This window comes from Leucoraja erinacea, chromosome 17, assembly GCF_028641065.1.
Source record: "Leucoraja erinacea ecotype New England chromosome 17, Leri_hhj_1, whole genome shotgun sequence".
Classification (NCBI taxonomy): domain Eukaryota; kingdom Metazoa; phylum Chordata; class Chondrichthyes; order Rajiformes; family Rajidae; genus Leucoraja; species Leucoraja erinaceus.
The window spans coordinates 12,019,190-12,038,548 of record NC_073393.1 but is presented as its reverse complement, the minus strand read 5'-3'; the positions used below and the strand labels follow the sequence as shown (position 1 = coordinate 12,038,548).

The 19,359-nt window shown below is 42.3% G+C and overlaps 1 protein-coding gene across 5 annotated transcripts; it reads left to right on the top strand.

The window, feature by feature from the left end:
- The first annotated feature begins 1,805 nt into the window (after positions 1-1,805).
- On the top strand, positions 1,806-17,765 carry arl2bp (ADP-ribosylation factor-like 2 binding protein). 5 transcript variants are annotated; one of them, XM_055648540.1, is made up of 7 exons: positions 1,806-1,893; positions 4,390-4,459; positions 6,785-6,846; positions 9,341-9,447; positions 10,195-10,280; positions 15,410-15,506; positions 16,237-17,765. In XM_055648540.1, the coding sequence occupies exons 1-7, from the start codon at positions 1,875-1,877 to the stop codon at positions 16,339-16,341; spliced, it is 546 nt and encodes a 181-aa protein (XP_055504515.1). In that variant the 5' UTR covers positions 1,806-1,874; the 3' UTR covers positions 16,342-17,765. The 5 variants fall into 5 exon arrangements, with proteins under 5 accessions (XP_055504515.1, XP_055504513.1, XP_055504512.1 ...); XM_055648538.1 differs by having other exon boundaries at positions 6,785-6,870; XM_055648537.1 differs by lacking the exon at positions 1,806-1,893 and adding an exon at positions 1,974-2,275 and having other exon boundaries at positions 6,785-6,870.
- Positions 17,766-19,359: the final 1,594 nt, after the last annotated feature.

Here is a 19,359-nt window from a genome sequence, read left to right as displayed (position 1 = left end):
TAAAATGCAGTCATTTATCAATTCCAACATTTTTGTTGACTCAGCAGATTGAATGCCTGAATTGTCTTCTGCTGCTCATACAAAAAAAAGCAATTCCAATTCTACTTGGACACTTATCAATGATTTACTGCAGAATTCTGAAACTTTGTCCTCTTTATTGGAGGAGGAGTAGGCCATTCGGCACTTCAATCCAGCACCACCATTCACTATGATCATGGCTGATCATTCCCAATCAGTAGCCTGTTCCTGCCTTCTCCCCATATCCATAATTAGAACATAATATAATGCTCAGCTGTATTAAATGGATCATAATGTCAGGGGAAATTACTTGTCTGGCAAATGGAATGTAGAAAATGGGTGTTTATCCACTTTAGAGCTAATAATACAAAAGTGGTGAAAGATTGGGTAGTGTTGATGTTCATAGGGTTCTTGTTTACTTGTACACAAATCACAAAGTCTTGAAGGATCCCAACCTGAAATGCATTGGTTCATTTATTTTCTCTTCCCCTCCAAACAAATCTCACCTAATCCACTGAGTTCCTACAGCAGCTTTTTTTTCTCTTTTTTGTTCTGATCCACAAAGCTATTTATTTTGCTACCTATAACATCTTGTTTTTATTTCTCTCTTGATGTATTCAAGAGAGTTAGATATGGCTCTTAAAGCCAAATGAATCGAGGGATATGGAGAGAATGCAGGAATGGGGGTGCTGATTTTGGATGATCGGCCGTGATCATATTGAATGGTGGTGTTGAATGGCCTACCCCTGCACCTATTTTCTATGTTTCTATTTTGATTTTTCATTGACTGAAGATATCTATGAGAATCATTCGGAGGTCGGAGGCTGTGTGCCCTGTCCTATGATTGAGCAGGATATTGAAGATCGAGTGAAGGGCTGTTGGATGTGTCAATATTACATGCTACACCAGCCCACAGTTCCAGAGCAAACTAGAGGTTACTATCTAAAATAACCCACACCTCTACTTCACTTATCCACCTCCCCTCAACAATCCTCCCTGACCTTCATCTATTCCTCTCTTGTACTAACCCTCACCATCTCTTGGCCCTCTTCCCCAACTTTGTCCCCACTCTCCACATCCTACCTCCACTTGCCACTCCCCCCCCCCCCCCCCCCCCCCCCCCCCCCCCCCCCCAGTCCTCGTGCCTCTTCCCACCTCTTCTCTCTACATCCTCTCTATCCTAGCCATCCAATCATCCCCATTCCAATTTCCCTTCCTCCCCTCCTTACATTCTCTTCCTCACCCTGTATTTCCTCAACCCTTCATTCCTCCTTCCCCACATCCTCCTCACTTACTCTTTCTTCATCCCCATACTCTTCCCATTCTCCTTGCCCTTTCTCCTCCTTAGCCATCCCCACTCCTCCCTTCCCAATACTCTGTTCCTCCCCATTCCCTCACCCCCTCATTCCTTATCCCCTTCTTCATTCATCTCTCCCCACCCCCCCCAATTCTCCTCTTCTCATTCTTATCCCCCTGCTCCCATTTCCCTCCTCTCTCGTTCTCCTCTCCTCCTTCCCCATCTGCTAATTCTACCCTCTTAACTCCCCGTCTCTTCCTTATTTTTACACCGGTCCTTGGTGCCAGAGTCCGGGCGATGCTGGGTGAAGCCGGGCTCCGGGTAAATATCTCCAGGGCCGGAGAAGGAGCCGATCGCTCTCGACCCTGGTAGTCAGTGGCCGATCTACCGTCTGCTGCCGCCCTTCATCGCGCACTAGGGTCAGAGCCCGGAACCCGGCGGCGCGGCTGCTGTGGCTGTGGGGAAGTGCCCGGGTGGGGACCGCGGTTGCAGTGGGGGACGGTACCCGGGTGGGACGGTACCTGTCAGTTCCGTTGCTGTGGAGAGGATCCCCTCAACAATGGCGTGGATGTCGCCAGGTGGGAGCGAACGCCCCGGATCCTCACATCCCGGGAAATGTCGGCTGCCCTTTTCCACCAGCACCTCCGTGAACATCCCAGCCACTGCTTCCGTTTTGATTTGCACTAAATATAAAAACAGGCACATAAAATGCTGGAGTCGCTCAGTTGGGACAGGCAGCAGCATCTCTTCTGGAGAAAAGGAACATGGTCAAGAATTGTCTTCAGACTTCTCCAGAGATGTTGTTTGACCCACTGAGTTACTCCAGCATTTTGTCTCTGTCTTCGGTGTAAAGCGGCTCATACACAAGCAGTTCCTTCCTGCACAATATTGACCTTGTGTTCACTGAAGGTGCTGGTTGAATGGCGAACGATAGCGGACAACCTGTCGGAAAAAGCCCAGGCCAGTCACGTTCTATGCAGTGGGTCTTTCTGGTTTAAATATATGATTCTTGCTCCATGCAGCGGGTGTAATGCGTTAGCTCTGCTCCATTAGTCTGTACATTGAGTGTTGTGTTACTCAGCGGGTCAGGCAGTATCTCTGGAGGATATGGATAGGCGACGGTTCGGGTAGGGACAATATCTTGTGATATTGTAGTAGTCGGGGGAGATAAGACTGGAAGAGATGGGGGTGGGACAAAGCCAGGCAAGTGATAGGAAGATACAGGTCAGAGGTGTGCACAAAAGGGCAGAGATGAAAAGGAGACACAAGGCCGTGAGATAAGGAGAGAAGTTGAAGTACAGGAAGGGGGATAAAGAACTTAATAACATAGTGCTAGGACAGCAACTTCTCCCTCAATGTCACCAAGACGCAGGAGCTAGTTTTCGACTTCAGGAAGCATGCCCGAGCCAGCATCAATGGTGCCAAAGTGGAAATGGCTGAGAGCTTCAGGTTCCCTGGCATTAATATTACCAACGATCTGTCGTGGATCAACCACGTTGATGCGACAGCCAAGAATACCATTGCAGTTTTCTTCCCCTTACTACAATCAGTCTGCAGAAGGATCGTGACCCGAAATGTGTTCTGCAGAAATGCTACCTGACTCGTTATGTTACTCCAACACTTTGAATGTCTGCCATCAACACGTCCAACACTTCGAATGTCTGCAAAATGATAGAAGAGAATTGGACTGTACCCATGCTCATGGATGAACTGTTCAGAGACATCATAACTAAGGGGAAGAAGCTGTTCCCAAGGCTGGTGTTGCTCGCTTTCAAGCGCCTGTATTTTCTACATGACAGGAGTGGAGAGCAGAAGGGATAACCAGGATGGGAAATTATTGGCTGTTTTCTTGATGCAGCGTGAAGTGTAGAAGGAGTAAATGGTGGGGAGTCAGGTCTGTGTGATGGACTGGCTTACATTCATGACTGCAATTTCTTTGGGTTTTGAGCAGAACTGTGCTAAACCAAGCTCTAATGTAACTTTACAGTGTGCTTTCTATGGTGCATCTGTAGAAGTTTGTAAAAGTCATTTTACAAGATAGGGGATATGTGGAGAAGGCAGGAACGGGGTACTGATTGTGGGTGATCAGCCATGATCACAGTGAATGGTGGTGCTGGCTGGAAGGGCCGAATGGCCTACACCTGCACCTACTGTCTATTGTCTATTGTCTTTGGAAACATCTGATCCACGATAGATCATTGGTAATATTTGTACCAAACAACGAAGCTCTCAACCATTTCCACTTCTGTACCTATGCTGATTGGAGCATGTACTCCGCCACATTTCCTAAAGTCGATAATTAATTCCTTCATCTTGCTGCCATCGAGGGAGTGATTGTTGTCCTGACACCATGTTTTCTATCTCCATCCTGTACTCAGTTTTGTCATTGTTCGTAATCCAGCATTGTGTCATCTGCAAACTTGTGGATGGAGTTTGATCCAAAGTTGGCCACACTGTCGTGAGTATATGGAAACAATTAAGATGTTGCAATTGAACTAAATACATTTCTGAGTAAGGTGTAATGTATTGTAAAAAATATTGCACTAGCCCAAATCAAGACAAGAAAAATGGCTGGTTCAAATTCAATTAACATTTTTTTACCAGAAGCTGTTGAGATTTCTTATTCTTTCTGTTGTGCATACTAACTCAAATAACCATTGAAACAGTGAAATACTGAAACTAGGAACTAATTTCAGCCAAATATAAATTTTGACCGCTAATGAAACATGTGCTGCTGCCCCATGTTTCTTTAATGTGCTTTCTGTTAAAACAATTATATTAGTAAATATAATTATATTAACAGATAAATGTATATGTACATTATCTGCTTGGTTTAATGGTCTGGATAGTTTGTGTTTCTATTTGGAATGCTGATGATTGGCGTTTTGCAGCATTTAAACAGATTACCTGCTGTTAATTCCCATCTAATCTGCTATTGTGGCTATAGTGACGTTTGCAAGTCCCAGCAGATGGATATAATTTTTTCTGACCTTGCACCATCAGGGTCTTTTGTTCACCTGTAAATGTGCAAGAAATGAGAGGGTGGCAGCCTGACGATTCTTTTGTTCCTATAGTTCATTTTGGTACTGGAGATCGAGTTGTAGAAATGGAAGATTCAGAAGTCGAAAATCTTGCCACATCTATGTAAGTAAGATTCTGTCAATCACTGGACAAACTATGAGTCCTAGATTCAAAATATTTAAAATATTTTTTACATAACAGTGGTCAAGAATGGCTATTAACATAGAAATTAGGTGCAGGAGTAGGCCATTCGGCCCTTCGAGCCTGCACCGCCATTCAATATGATCATGAGTACCTGCCTTCTCTCCATACCTCCTGATCCCCTTAGCCACAAGGGCCAAATTAGATGTTCTTTACACTGTTCTGAAGATAATTTTGAAGATAATTCAGATACAAAGATGCTGGCTGGCAGGAACAGGTATCTACACAAGTCTATGAAGGTGGTACGACAAGTTAAAAGCATTATAAATACAGACATGATGCTTCCTTTTTCAAATAGTGGAATAGGCTGCAAAGGCATGGAAGTTGAATTTCTTTCCTGAATCCATCTGGAGTATTGTGTCCATTTTTGGGCATCACCTTTTAGGAAATGTGGCCTGGTCTTTAGAAACATAGAAACGTGGAAAATAGGTGCAGGTGTAGGCCATTCAGCCCTTCGAGCCTGCACCGCCATTCAATATGATCATGGCTGATCATCCAACTCAGTATCCTATACCTGCCTTCTCTCCATACCCCCTGATCCCTTTAGCCACAAGGGCCACATCTAACTCCCTCTTAAATATAGCCAATAAACTGGCCTCAACTACATTCTGTGGCAGAGAATTCCAGAGATTCACCACTCTGTGTGAAAAATGTTTTTCTCATCTCGGTCCAAAAAGATTTCCCCCTTATTCTTAAACTGTGACCCCTTGTTCTGGAATTCCCCAACATCGGGAACAATCTTCCTGCATCTAGCCTGTCCAACCCCTTAAGAATTGTGTAAGTTTCTATAAGATCCCCCCTCAATCTTCTAAATTCTAGCGAGTACAAGCCGAGTCTATCCAGTCTTTCTTCATATGAAAGTCCTGACATCCCAGGAATCAGTCTGGTGAACCTTCTCTGTACTCCCTCTATGGCAAGAATGTTTTTCCTCAGATTAGGAGACCAAAACTGTACGCAATACTCCAGGTGTGGTCTCACCAAGACCCTGTACAACTGCAGTAGAACCTCCCTGCTCCTATACTCAAATCCTTTTGCTATGAATGATAACATACCATTTGCTTTCTTCACTGCTTGCTGCACCTGCATGCCTAATTTCAATGACCGGTGTACCATGACACCCAGGTCTCGTTGCATCTCCCCTTTTCCTAATCGGCCACCATTCAGATAATATGGTGTAAAAAGGATGTTCACAGTTATTGTTATGGATGTGGGGATTTCAGTTAACTGGGAAAGTTGAGAATAACTGGTGTTGTTGAAAGTAAATATTAATACATTTCAAAAAGGATTTACAGGACCAAGGAAGAGAGCATGAAACGGGGAGTGTCTGTATGGCTTTTTCAAGAAGATAGAATAAGGTCTCCTGTATGATTATATGATTTGCATTGAGTGTATGTCAAATTGTGCTTTATTGTTAACGCTCTTATCCTTTGCAATCATAAAATTTTTACATGAAATTACTACCAGTTATTAGGCATTGATTTTATCCTATGTCCATTTTTAAGATTCAGTATAAATGCAAAACAATAACTGTGCATTATTTGTTTTTTTTAATTCAGGAAATTCATATAGCAAAATTTAGGAGGTTATCCTAAAATGTGGGTACATGGTTCATTTGATGTGGAAGTATTCAGGAATGCAAAGGTCGAGGAGAACATGAAGGGGGTTTTGCAAGAACACTGGGAAAGGGATAGTGTTGGTGTTTGGGAGCACTGAGAAGGAAGTAACAGAATTTGATTGTATTGGGTGAAGTTTCAATGTAATAGACAGACCAAGAGAGTTTTCGGAAAGGATCTGGATATAGAAATAGTTCAAGGGGAGTTGTAAGAAGATGCCAACAGAACTTGGTTTTCTGAAGTGGAAGTTCCAAAACGTAATAATTATCCTATTGCACCTCTCTTCTAAGCAAGAATGTTTTGTAGGTCCAGAAAATGACAAGTTTCAGTCTGTTAATTTCAAAAACAGGATGAATAAAATGAAACATGTTCAATTTGTTCAGACGACTTCAAGCCACTCAGGGGTTGTATGTTTCAAACAGCCAGGAGTTTAAGGATTTCAGAGAACACCACAGAAATATCCTCCGTTAACAGTTGCAGCTTGCCTGGGCCAGAGAAGGTGCATTACCAATTAACACAAAGATGATTAATTCCCTCCCTATTTCTGACAATTGGATATATATATTCTAAGAAACTGCAGTATTGTATAAGTATGTGTGAATTACTATTCAGCTCATTGTAATCTCTTTTCCAGTTCATCTGATGTTGATGCTGAGTTTGATACAGTCATTGGGCACATAGAAGATATTATTATGGGTAAGAGGAGACAATATTATAGGAGTAAGTTTAAACCATCTAAATCCCTCTTTCTAAACTTTGGTTTGAAGATACAGGTGCACAACCTTTTATCCGAAAGCCTTGGGACCAGACACTTGTCGGATTTCGGACATTTTCGGATTTCAGAATGGAAGATTTTTAGCGTAGATTAGGTAGGTAGCGCGGGCGGCTTGAAAAGTCTGGAGCAGCTGCCTCCTCCCCGGAGACCGGAAGAATCATTGCATAAATGTTAGTCAGTTAGTTTGGAGGGATTTTATGTGGTGGTGGTGGTGTAGGGGTGAAGGGAGAAACTTTAATTCTTAGTCCCCTACCTGGTCGGCGACTCCCAACCTCGCGGAGCTGGGGGCTCCGTCCGGCCGCGGGCGGCGCCGGTTGTAGCTCCGACCCCGGCAACTCTATCCCTGGCTGCGAGGCGCTCCAAATCCAGCGCGGCCCGCGGCCGGACGTCCCAGCTCCGGGAATGTCGGGAGTCGGCGGCATCGCAGCGCTGGGATACCAGCGGGGAGCGAGCAATGCCTTACCGGGTCGCCGTGCGGCAAGCTCCGGAGCGCTGTGGCCGCCTTCTTCCAACATTCGCGGAGCGTCGCTGGATTTGGAGCCGCGGAGCTGGGGGCTCCGTCCGGCCGCGGGCGGCGCCGGTTGGAGCTCCGACCCCGGCAACTCTACCCCTGGCTGCGCGGCTCCAAATCCAGCGACGCTCCACGATGTTGTGTGTCGGCGGCCACAGCGCTCCGGAGCTTGCCGCACGGCGACCCGGTAAGGCATTGCCCGCACCCCGCTGGTATCCCAGCGCTGCGACGCCGCCGACTCCCGACATTCGCGGAGCTGGGGCGTCCGGCCGCGGGCCGCGCTGGATTTGGAGCGCCTCGCAGCCAGGGGTAGAGTTGCCGGGGTCGGAGCTACAACCGGCGCCGCCCGCGGCCCCACCGGCCACAGCGCTGCGGAGCTTACTGCACGGCGACCCGGTAAGGCATTGACCGCTCCCCGCCTCTCCGACCAGGTAGGGGACTAAGAATTAAAGTTTACCCCTTCACCCCCCTTCACATAAAAGCCCTCCAAACTAACTGACTAACATTTAAGCAATGATTTACAGATGTTTAAGCGTCTCCCGGTCTCCAGGGAGGAGGCAGCCGCTACAGTAGTACAGACCTGGGTTGACCGTGGGTCGTTTTGGGTCAAGTTTGGCGCCAAACGCGAGCTTTGGTGCGCAGACGACATCTGGAAAAAATGGCCAGTTTTCGGAGCTTTTCGGTTTCTGGAACACCGGATAAAAGGTTGTGCACCTGTACCAACATTTTCACATCTATTTACTCTAAATTACTATGAAGTTTTATGTCACTCTGAGCATTTGGAATAATCTGTTTTATTGTAGTCTTGGTGTCGTGTCATTTTGGCCATGTCATTTTTATTTACCACAAATGATTACACCCGTCCACCACCTTCAGCATTTACTGCGTCCTTCACAAGAGCATCAACATAATGCATTATGTACTATCTACATGTACACTGCAGCATCTCCTAAATCCGCAAAGCCCTCTTCAAGTGGCACATCAACCTAAGTAACAATTATATTGCTTCCTTTCATCTTCACAGGGTCAAATTTCTCAAATTTTCTATCTTGCACCACTATGACTATGGACGTGATTTACGGTATTTGTCATCACCTACTAAAGGACAATTGTGAATCTAATGTACAGAGACTACAGTCGGAGACTGGATGCCCTGAGAGGGTCTTACTCTCAAGGATAGGCCTAGTCAGTCACAGCAGGAAATGCAACCACAGATGAAACTTTCCTTTCTACAAGCAGGACAACGTCAAAGCCCTACCATCATCTTTCACAGTTGGACGGATGCTAACCCCTGTCATCACTTACTAAAGCACTAGTAGGAATGGACAATAAATGCTGGCCTCGAAGGGACACCTGCCTTCCCGGTATAAATATAACAAAAACTGGCAATTGGAAGGCAAATGTTCTGGTTATTTTGTGAGTTAGAAACTTGCTGTCCAAAGCTGTGCAATAGCTAAAAGACTCGCTGTTCAATATCAATGAACGGTGCAAGGCTGCTGCATTTAAATATTCTGGTGAAATGGAATTTATTTTTACTTTTTAATTTTTCTCTCTGCCTATCATATTTTATTTTCTCTCTGCCTATTCATGTTTTTCAATTTGATGTTGAATTTAGTATTCAACACTCCCGATCCAAACAGCATGGTACACATTAATTGTTAATCTGACCTATTAAGTTACCTGTCAAATATGCTTTTTACAGAATTAGCATCTTTTGAATTTTCAAGTAAATGGAAAATGTACTGGTTTCCTGATGCTGTTCATTCACCACTACCTTTAAATGTGAACAAAGACATAAAAGGTTTTGAAGTAAAGACTGTGCATTTTACCCAATGTAATTGATAAATGACAAATGTTCTATGCTGCAAGATGTGATTTGTAATTTCTTAATCTTCATCCCTCAGATGAAGAATTTCAGATGCTACAGCGGCATTTTATGGACAAATACTACTTAGAGTTTGAGAATACTGAAGAAAACAAACTTAGTTACACTTCAATTTTCCAAGAATATGTGAGTTACTGACTTTTTATTTCTTTGTATGTGTCCTTAGCACCGCAGAGGTTTTACAAATTTTTGTGCTGACACAGGTTACAAGTGTAATTTTGTGAAACATTCTAGTGACCATCAAACATTGTTATGAAATAAGTACTATAATGAAGCTGAGTTGGTAACAGGCAGTTTAAAACTGAAACTTGGTACTTGGATGGGTAAGGAGTGGAGGAATGCTGGCCTAATGCTGCTGGTAAATGGGATTAGTGCAGATGGGCATCACTGTTTCTGCATGGACAAGGTGGGTCACAGAGCCTGGTCTGTGTTGCACATCTGATTCTATGAAATATGAATAAAATATGTCCCACAAAAAAACATTGCTTCAAAGCCTAACTAACTGTTAGCAATAATCTAGGGCTGCCTTTATGCACTTTTTAATATTTTTCAGGGTAAAATAGATATTTCTTATTCCAGATTTGTGGACGAGTGCTGATCAATGATTTATTTCATTACTTCAAAGGGTTCAAAGGGTATTTAATTGTCACGTGTGCCAATTAAGGTACAGTGAAACTCTAATTTGCAAGGGTGTCACAATAAAACAATATGGATGTTATTCAGTTTTATTTTGTGTTGTGGAGCCTGGACCTGCTGTGCCATGTTAGTTTAAAAAAAATACTTGCATGTTGTCGTTTTCCACCCACATAACATAAGGTATTTACAAGATTTTACTCCTGTAAACTGTAATTAATGCTGACTTTTTTTGCCTAGGTTAATTTATTAGAGAAGTACATTGAACAGCAGTTAATAGAGAGGATTCCAACCTTCAATATGGCTACATTTACAACGTCATTACAGTAAGTTAAGTAATGAGCAAAAACGTCAATCAGGATCATAGTTCTATAAACTATGGTGAATTGTGATGCATTTTATAATTCACATTCAAAAGTCTAGAAAGAGTATGTGATGGGGTCCACACTATAATTATGGTCATCTTTGAGGAAGAAAGCAATTGAATTACATAACTTACAGATGGTGCCTTCCTGCTATCTGCTACAGGAAAGTTGTTACCAGGGACTCCTCAAGCGTGAGCAAAGGATTAATACAGAGTGGACTTCATCCATAAAGGGCACAAAGGCGTGCCAGCTCCCAGAGAAATGTAAACAGCAGTATCTACCACAATACCGGCCTGTTTGGCCTCAAGTGCCTTTGATTTAGTGCCTAAATGGCAAATAGGGCATCTGTATCAAATTCTGCATTCACCAATCACATCTTTCTATCCCCACCCCTGTCTGCCTTCTGCAAGATTGCTCCCTCGATAACTCCTTGGTTCACTCATCCACTCCCACCCAAACCACCTCCTCCCCAACCCTCGCAACCCGAGGCAATATAACACCTGTCCCCATATCTCCTCCCACACCTCCATCTAGTGCCCCAAGCAGCCCTTCCAGGTGAGAAAGAGGTTCATGTGCACCTCCTCTAACCTCATCTCCAGTCGTTATTCACAATGTGGCCTCCTGTACATTGGCAAGCCCCAGTGTAGACTCAGCAACTGTTTCGCTGAACACTTGTGCTCGGTCAGCCAAGGCCTGCTGCATCTCCCGATTGCTAACCATTTTAACTGCTCTATCCATTCCCATACTGACCCTTCTGTCCTGGGTTGCCTCTCTTCCCAGAATAAGGCCACCTACACTGGGGGAGCAGTGCCTCATGCTTTGCTTGGGTAGCTTATGGTATGAACATTGAATTCTCCAATCTTAGTTACCGCAATCCCTCCCCCATCTCTCCACTGTCCCACTTGAATTGGCCCTTATTTCTCCCATCCCCCTTCCCTTCCACCTACTTCAATCCTCTAGTTTAACAATTCACAACTCTTCAAACATTTTGTCTCGCACCTTCTCATCTTTTCATCTCTGGCTTTAGTGCAACCATCTGCCTTTCAACTCTCCTCCCACCTTCTCAACTGCATCCACCTGTTACTTGTGCAAGAAGGAACTGCAGATGCTGGTTTAAACCAAAGATAGACACCAAAAGCTCGAGTAACTCAGCGGGACAGGCAGCATGCCTGGAGAGAAGGAATGGGTGACGTTTCGGGTCGAGACCCTTCATCAGACTGGTTAGGGATAATAGAAACGAGTGATATAGACGGTGATGTGGAGAGATAAAGAACAATAAATGAAAGATATGCAAAAAAGTAACGATGATAAAGGAAACGGGCTGTAGGGTGAAAATGAGAAGCTAGTGTAACTTGGGTGGGGGAGGGATAGAGAGAGAGGGAATGCTGGGGCTACCTGAAGTGAGAGAAATCAATATTCATACCACTGGGCTGTAAGCTGCCCAAGCTAAATATGAGATGCTGTTCCTCCAATGTGCATTTAGCCTCACTCTGACAATGGAGGAGACCGAGGACAGAAAGGTCTGTGTAGGAATGGGAAGGAGAATTAGGTTGGATGAGGTGCAAGTGAACCTCTGCCTAATCTGAAAGGACTGTTGGGGTCCCTGAACAGTGTCGAGGGAGGAGATATAGCGACAGGTGTTGCATCTTCTGCGATTGCAGGGGAAGGTACCTAGGGAGGGAGTGGTTTGGGTGGGAAGGGATGAGTTAGCCAGGGAGTTGTGGAGAGAATAGTCTCTGCGGAAGGTGAAAAGGGGTGGACATGGGAAAATGTGGCTAGTGTTGGGATCCCATTGGAGGTGGCGGAAATTTCGGCGGATTCTGCGTTATATGCGACGGGTGATGGGGTGGAAGGTAAGGACGAGGAGGACTCTGTCTCTGTTGTGACTAAGGGGAACAAGGGCGGAGCTGCGGGGTACTGAGGAAACACGAGTGAGGGCCTCATCTATGATGGGAGAGGGGAACCCCCGGTCCCTAAAGAATGAGGACATCTCGGATGTTCTAGTATGGAACACCTCATCTTGGGCGCAGATGCAGTGTAGACGGAGGAATTGGGATTAGGGGATAGAGTCTTTGCAGGAAGCAGTGTGGGAAGAAGTGTAATCAAGATAGTTGTGGGAGTCAGTGGGTTTGTAATAGACATCAGTCAATAGTCTATTTCCTGTGATGGAGACTGTGAAATCAAGAAAGGCGAGGGTGGTGTCTGAGATGGTTCAAGTAAATTTGAGTGCAGGATGAAAATTGGTGGTGAAATTGATGTTTTTTGCATATCTTTCATTTATTGTTCTTTATCAGCATTATGCTCGGACCAATTTAAAAAGTATGTGTATTTCCATTTGTGGGGTGGTTTTGTGGAATGGTCTTGACGAAACGATTAAACAAAGTATGAATATAATGCAATTTAAAAAAATGTACAAAAGATATATCTTTGAAAAGTACAGTAATGAGGGAGGAGAATGTAAATCTCACAGATGTTAATAGTGATTGTTCTTTTTGTTCTTTTCTTTTTTTGTTCTTTTTTTCTTAATAGCTTGATTGGAGTAGTTTTATTTGAATTGTCTGTTTAGTTTATTTTATTGAATTTTGCATTTGTTAATGGTGAAGAATGGGGGTAGGACTTGACAAGCATAGGCTGCTTCCTATCCCTTTTCGAACGAGTCTAATGTATATTATGTTGAAATTGGCTTTTGATTTTTTAATTTATGTATGTACATATATGTTATGTATATGTGCATGTGTGTATATGTATGTATGTATATATGTACATGTATATGTGTGTATGTATTTATGTATATATATATATGTGTATATATATAATTTTCCTTTTATTTATTCATTTTCATCTTTTCTTTTCTTTTTTTTTTTTTTTTTAAATCGTTCGAAATAAAAAGAAAAAAGATATCATATCATATCTCTGCACATCACCGTCTATATCTCTTGTTTCCCTTATCCCCAACCAATCTGAAGAAGGGGCTCGTCCTGAAACGTCACCCATTCCTTCTCTCCAGAAACATTGAGTTACTCCAGCTTTTTGTGTCTATCCACCTGTTACTTGCCAGGCTTTGCCCTGAGCAGAAAGACTTAAATGATCAAAAATGTAAAATGTGCTAAATAATTATAAAATTATAATTATTATATAAAAATAAAAGTAAAAAAGCTTAATACAAATAAAAATTCTTAAGTGTGACTAACTTAAATAAATGCCTTACACCTCTTAAAAACAGTGAAGATGTTTTCCCATACCAAGTCCATAGGTGGATCCCCCAGCAGTCTAGAGAAGGACCAAGAGCTGAATCACAGTTGTAAAGAATGTGTGGAAATTGGGGCATTCTATCTTAAACACTGCCAGCATTTCCCAGGAAAACCAGGGCTAACCTTGCCTGTATTATGGGTGTGACTTGGTGCTGTTTAAAATATCATCACAAGATGGAGCTATAAACTGCAGAGAGGAATTGTGAAACCATTTCATTTTTGCTTTTTGAAAGATTACAGCTATAAATTGTGAAAATCCTTGTTTTTGTTGAAATACCAGGATTTAAAATGTGCAGTTGACCAAAAACCTTCAGTTTGGAATCTCGCTCTTAATTCACACTTTGGTAATAAACTGGATGAAAAAATGAAAGCTGAGCAGTTAAATCTTATTTTTTTTTTTTAGTTTTAGACATGTAGCATGTAAACAGGACCTTCAGTCCCCATGTTCATGCTGACCACTGATCACCAATTAATTCTATATTATCCCACTTGCTCATCGACTCTACATACTGGAGACATTGTTTACAGAGACCAATCAACGTTCAAACCCTCACGTCTTTGTGATGTGGGAGGAAACCGGAGCACCCGGAGGAAACCCACATGGTCACAGGGAGGACATGCAAACTCCACACAGACAGCACCTAAGCTCAGAGTGGAACCCGGGTCTCTAGCGCTGTGAGACAGTACCTTGGCCAGCTGCAGCACTGTGCTGCTTAAATAGGTGGATTCCCCAGCAGTCAAGAAAATAACTAGTTGTTTGATTGCCACAAATCTACATTGGCATCTTGAAATCTCTGAGGCAGCAATGTACAAAAAAATTAGCAGCTAATTTGTCCCGTCCTTTTTTAAAGGGGAAGAGTAGGCTTATGAATCGCCCCATCAAGATCAATGACGTTCCCCTTCTACCAGCCTCTTGAATAGACTTCTCATATGAAAATTCCTGAATCGACCTCGTTGGTTCCTGGAAGTTTTTTTATCTTTGCTTTCTCTTCATTTACATTTGCTGATGAGAGATGCTGTGACTGTAAATACCCCAGGCAGAATATCTTTTCCTCTTTCTCTTCATACATTCACAATGGCACAATGAAGGAGCAATATGAATGAGATTTCCAATGCTTACTATTTCCTACATGAAAATCATTCAGCTGTCATTTTACCAACCAATTCCATTTTTAAATGGCTGCCCAAAGCTCCCATCCAAAATAATCCAGCAAGATTTTAAATATGTAAATCAGGATTCTTCACTGTTGTGGAATCTCTATTCCAATTTTCACATGGGATCAAGTAGTTGTATAAAGTTTTCAAGAAGGAACTGCAGATGCTGCAAAAGAGCTGGAGAAACTCAGCGGGTGCAGCAGCATCTATGGAGCGAAGGAAATATTTCCTTCGCTGCATAGATGCTGCTGCACCCGCTGAGTTTCTCCAGTTGTATAAAGTTGGCATGTTCATCCCATTTTTTTCCGTTGTTCCGCTGCCTTTCATCTGGTTCTCAAAGTGAGCAGTAAATCTTTCATAATTATCGACTTGCAAATTTCATACAAAAGCTATTTGAATTTTTGCCACAACAAATTGCCAATTGTTGATAGATCATCCACAATTCACCCGTATATTTTCTGCCCACCTGAAAGAGGTTCTAGCCTCGAGACCATCCTATTCTTGATTTTACCATCAATACTGCACGTAATTTGTACCTATCTTGAAATCCTCCCTCAATATTTCCACTTCTTTTGGAAAATATTTCAGAAGGTCGACAATTGAAATATTTGAGTTGATAAAACAATATAATTTACCCTTGAAGATCTCCAAATATATCAACGATGCCATTATGGTTTATTGCAGGCAACATAAAGACGAGATATCTGGAGATATATTTGACATGTTGCTGACCTTCACAGATTTCCTGGCTTTCAAAGAAATGTTCCTCGACTACAGAATGGTATGTGGTGCTGTTTTATATGGAATTTAAAAACATCAGTATAATGTTCAAACCATGATTTTTTCCTAAATTAATTGATCCCAGACTAAACAGAGTGCAATAATACAGCCATTGGATTTTATGTTTGCTGCTTAGAAGGGACAGACATGGCTTCATAATCAGCTTCATATAAGCCCATAGGCTATTTGAGTTCTTGTCCTGAGAGAATAAAATAGACAGGCATCAGAAATTGGTTTACCAAGGCTCATGTTGCACTACAGTTGACCTTCAATGACCATCAAGTTGACGATAACGTAAAATATACTGACTTTCTTATAACGTTAAAGTCCACAACAATTTTAATGTTCTCAAAGAAACTTTAATGTTCAGTATCATTTTTTCCCCTGCCAACAGATAGCCTACAGAAAAAATCCTACCTGTTGAAGGGAAAAACTCTTGCTACTGAATTCAATAACTAGGAACCATTAAAGATATCCCAGGTGTCTTTTTGCGTGGTTTAGGGGTGGAGGAAGAAATGGAGCCAAGCAACTGATTATTTTACTGTATCGGCAACATGGCAGGTTAACTAAAGCTGACTTGTTCGTATGGTATTGTGTGTATGCCCACACCCACACACATATATAAAACTAAAACTCTCACCTTGTTTGTTTGCGAGTGCACGTGCCTGTGATTCATGCCTGAATTACGGCAAAACGGCTAAAATATTGACTTCCTAATCTTCCCTTTTCAGGAAAAAGAAGGGCACGGCCTGGACTTTAGTGGAGATCTCATAGTGACATCCTTATCAAAATCCTCTTCATTGTCTCCAGCTTCAAATAATCTTCGACATTTCTAATAGTGTTGCTGTACAGCTGTCGAGTTCTGCATTTATTCCTGTACAGTCACATATTCCAGCCACGATGAAACAGTTTGATATGTTACAATATTCTCCTGGGAAGGTTCTACAGCCACAATCTAAAGCTCAAAAGTCTTCAACACCTTTTGCAGAATCCAACATCCAAAAATTCAAGGTAACATCAGAGACAGTCAAAATGTTATGTTTAGGTCAATTTTCCAGAGTTTTTAGGAGCTGCAAAGACATTAAAACAGGGGGTAGATGCCATTACCTTATAGGAGAATTAACTATAGACTTCATTGAAGTTGTTGATTTAAATGTAGCTACGTTAACTGTGAACTATTATCTTGTTTTTAATAACCTGGCTGGCAAGTCAGTGTAGATTCTTTTCTAGCTCCCAGGCGAAGTAATACCATTGTCCAATGCCTCTTCTCACTTTTCTTTTGCCCTGAAACTTATTTTCAGTCACATGCCCATCAATTATTTTGATTCTTTTTGACATTAACCTACACTACAATGTAATTAAGCTAGCAGCATGGCTTGATATATGGGAAGAAATGGGAGCAACTAAAAGGTAACCCATATTGGCAAAGCGAATATACAGACTCCACACGGACAAGATTAACATTGAACCCTGGAGCTCAGTTGCTCTTGGGCCCAGAGACAAATGGAACCTTTAAGCATAGGTTGAATCAGGTTATGGTACCTCCTGTGCTTAAATTAAAATTATACCCAAGCTTGGTGTAACACTCCAATATTTCCCACGCTGAAAAAAATAATTTCAGTGGAATAATTCAACAAAATACCTTTGCCTTAATAACATAGTGCATACAACATAATATCATAGACACAAAATGCTGGAGTAACTCAGCGGGATTGGTAGCATCTCTGGATAGAAGGAATGGGTGACGGTTCGGGCCGAAACGGTCTGAAGAAGGGTCTCAATCCGAAACATCACCCATTCCTTATATCCAGAGATGCTGTCTATCCCCGCTGAGTTACTCCAGCATTTTGTGTCTATATTCAATGTAAACCAGCATCTGCAGTTCCTTCCGACACATAATATCAAATTAAGTATCCATGGTCTTTGGCATCTTAGAGAATAGTATAACATTTGGATTTGGTATCAGTTAAAACACCCAGTACTATCCTTGTTCATCCGACTGGTAATTTGGACAACATTATTGACTTTTTTTAATCCAGTTAATAGATGCAAACTCAGCCTTTGTGTTGCTACAGTTCAAAGTGTAAGAACGAAGATCTTGTTGAGGAAAGTGCAGAGTATTATGTTTTATACGTGAAAAGTGAATTTGTCTGTTTAGCTCTCGTTTCACTGTGGGTTATGAATGTGCTTGCTTTGTATTTTTCATATTTGTACATATTTTTATTTGGATACATTTTGAATAAATGATTGCTGAAATGCACTTTTGAAACACTAATGGTTTTATTTCTTAAGAATACAAGACTAATCAGCCTTAAGTTGCAGGTCCAAAAACATCAAAATAATTGCAATACCGAACGAAGCCTGTCGTTAATCTGTATTTTATAATTCAATTTTTTCTCTTAATTTTCCCTTAACTCTGAAAATGAAGTGTTAATTTAGTTTAGTTTAGAGATGCAGAGCCCTCTAAGTAACAGGCCCTTCGGCACACCGAGTCCTCACGGACCAGCGATCCCCACACATTAACACTATCCTACACCCACGAGGGACAATTTTTTAAAACTTTTACCAAGCCAATTAACCTACAAACATGTACAGCTTTGGAGCGTGGGCGGAAACCGAAGATCACAGAGAAAACCCACGTAGGTCACGGGGAGAACGTCCAAACTCCGTACTGAAAGCACCAGTAATCGGGATCGAACCCGGGTCTCCGGCACTGCATTCGCTGTAAGGCAGAAACTCCATCGCTGTGCCACCATGACCGCCCCGTTAATATGGAGGTGCAGAGAGCTCAGAGTCAACGAGTCACAGCTGATCAAAGAGTACTTCGTTGTCTCTGTACTGTACACTGACAATGACAATTAAAATTGAATCTGAATCTGAATCTGAGTACTTCAGCTCCATTGCCATAGTCCAAGATGTTTTATGTATGAGGGCTACTGGACAAGCAAAGGGCTCTGGCCAAGTGGTGTACCAGTCTGAGCCTCATCAGTAGGACTGTTACGATAAATGCAAGAAATGCGCTGATCAGACCAACTATTCTCCTCTGACAAAACCTTTAGTGAAATAAGAGTCAAACACTGTGGAAACAGGCCATTCAGCACAACATACTTTACCTCTGATGCAACCAATTGGAAAACACACCAACTAAAATTAGTGACTGACATTTTTAATTTGGAAAATGTGCACACATGTGTATGAAAGCATTGATCAGCATTGTAGGTTAGCTACTTCTTCAGACATTTTGCTAAATGATAAACAATGAAACCTAAAAAATGCAGAACTATTAGAATCATCCCACCTTCTCTCTCTCCTCTCACTCCCTTCTCACTCTCTCTCTTCTCCCCCTTCTCTAGTGCCTCCCCAGCCATTGACCTCACCGCACGTCACTGGTAGTCGTAGATAGTCGTAGGTCGTTAACTGGCCCAAGAAAAAAAAATGCAAACATTACATAATTTTATCATATGTTCAACTCGTAGCTAGTCGTAGTTGGTTCTAGATGCGGAAGAGCGAGGTAGAGGGGGTCGTAGGAGGTCGTAGACATAGTCATAGGATGTCTTTTACTTTGGTGAGTCAACACGACCTTGACATTTTTTTCAGCTCGTCTTGCATCTTCTAAACTCGTGGATTAGGTTGTCCAAGTGGGACAGGCCCTTAAGCAAACTCAATGGTGTAGGCATCTCTTCTACCATCTATATTCATAAACATTGGAGCTATTTTATCAGGATGGTGACGGAATGCTTTCCATTTTACAAGCCAAGTGCAGCTCCATAAACACCCGAGGTGCTGACACCATCGTTTAGCCAAGGATCACATTCATGATCAAATTCTATGCAGCACATGCCTTGGATGATAAC

Excerpts from the sequence above, each read along its gene's own strand:
- arl2bp (XM_055648537.1), top strand. The coding sequence starts at position 2,236 with ATGGCGAACGATAGCGGACAACCTGTCGGAAAAAGCCCAG. Across the intron at positions 2,276-4,389 it reads ACCTGTCGGAAAAAGCCCAG|TTCATTTTGGTACTGGAGAT; the intron begins GCCAGTCACGTT and ends TTGTTCCTATAG. Across the intron at positions 6,871-9,340 it reads GAGGAGACAATATTATAGGA|ATGAAGAATTTCAGATGCTA; the intron begins GTAAGTTTAAAC and ends TTCATCCCTCAG.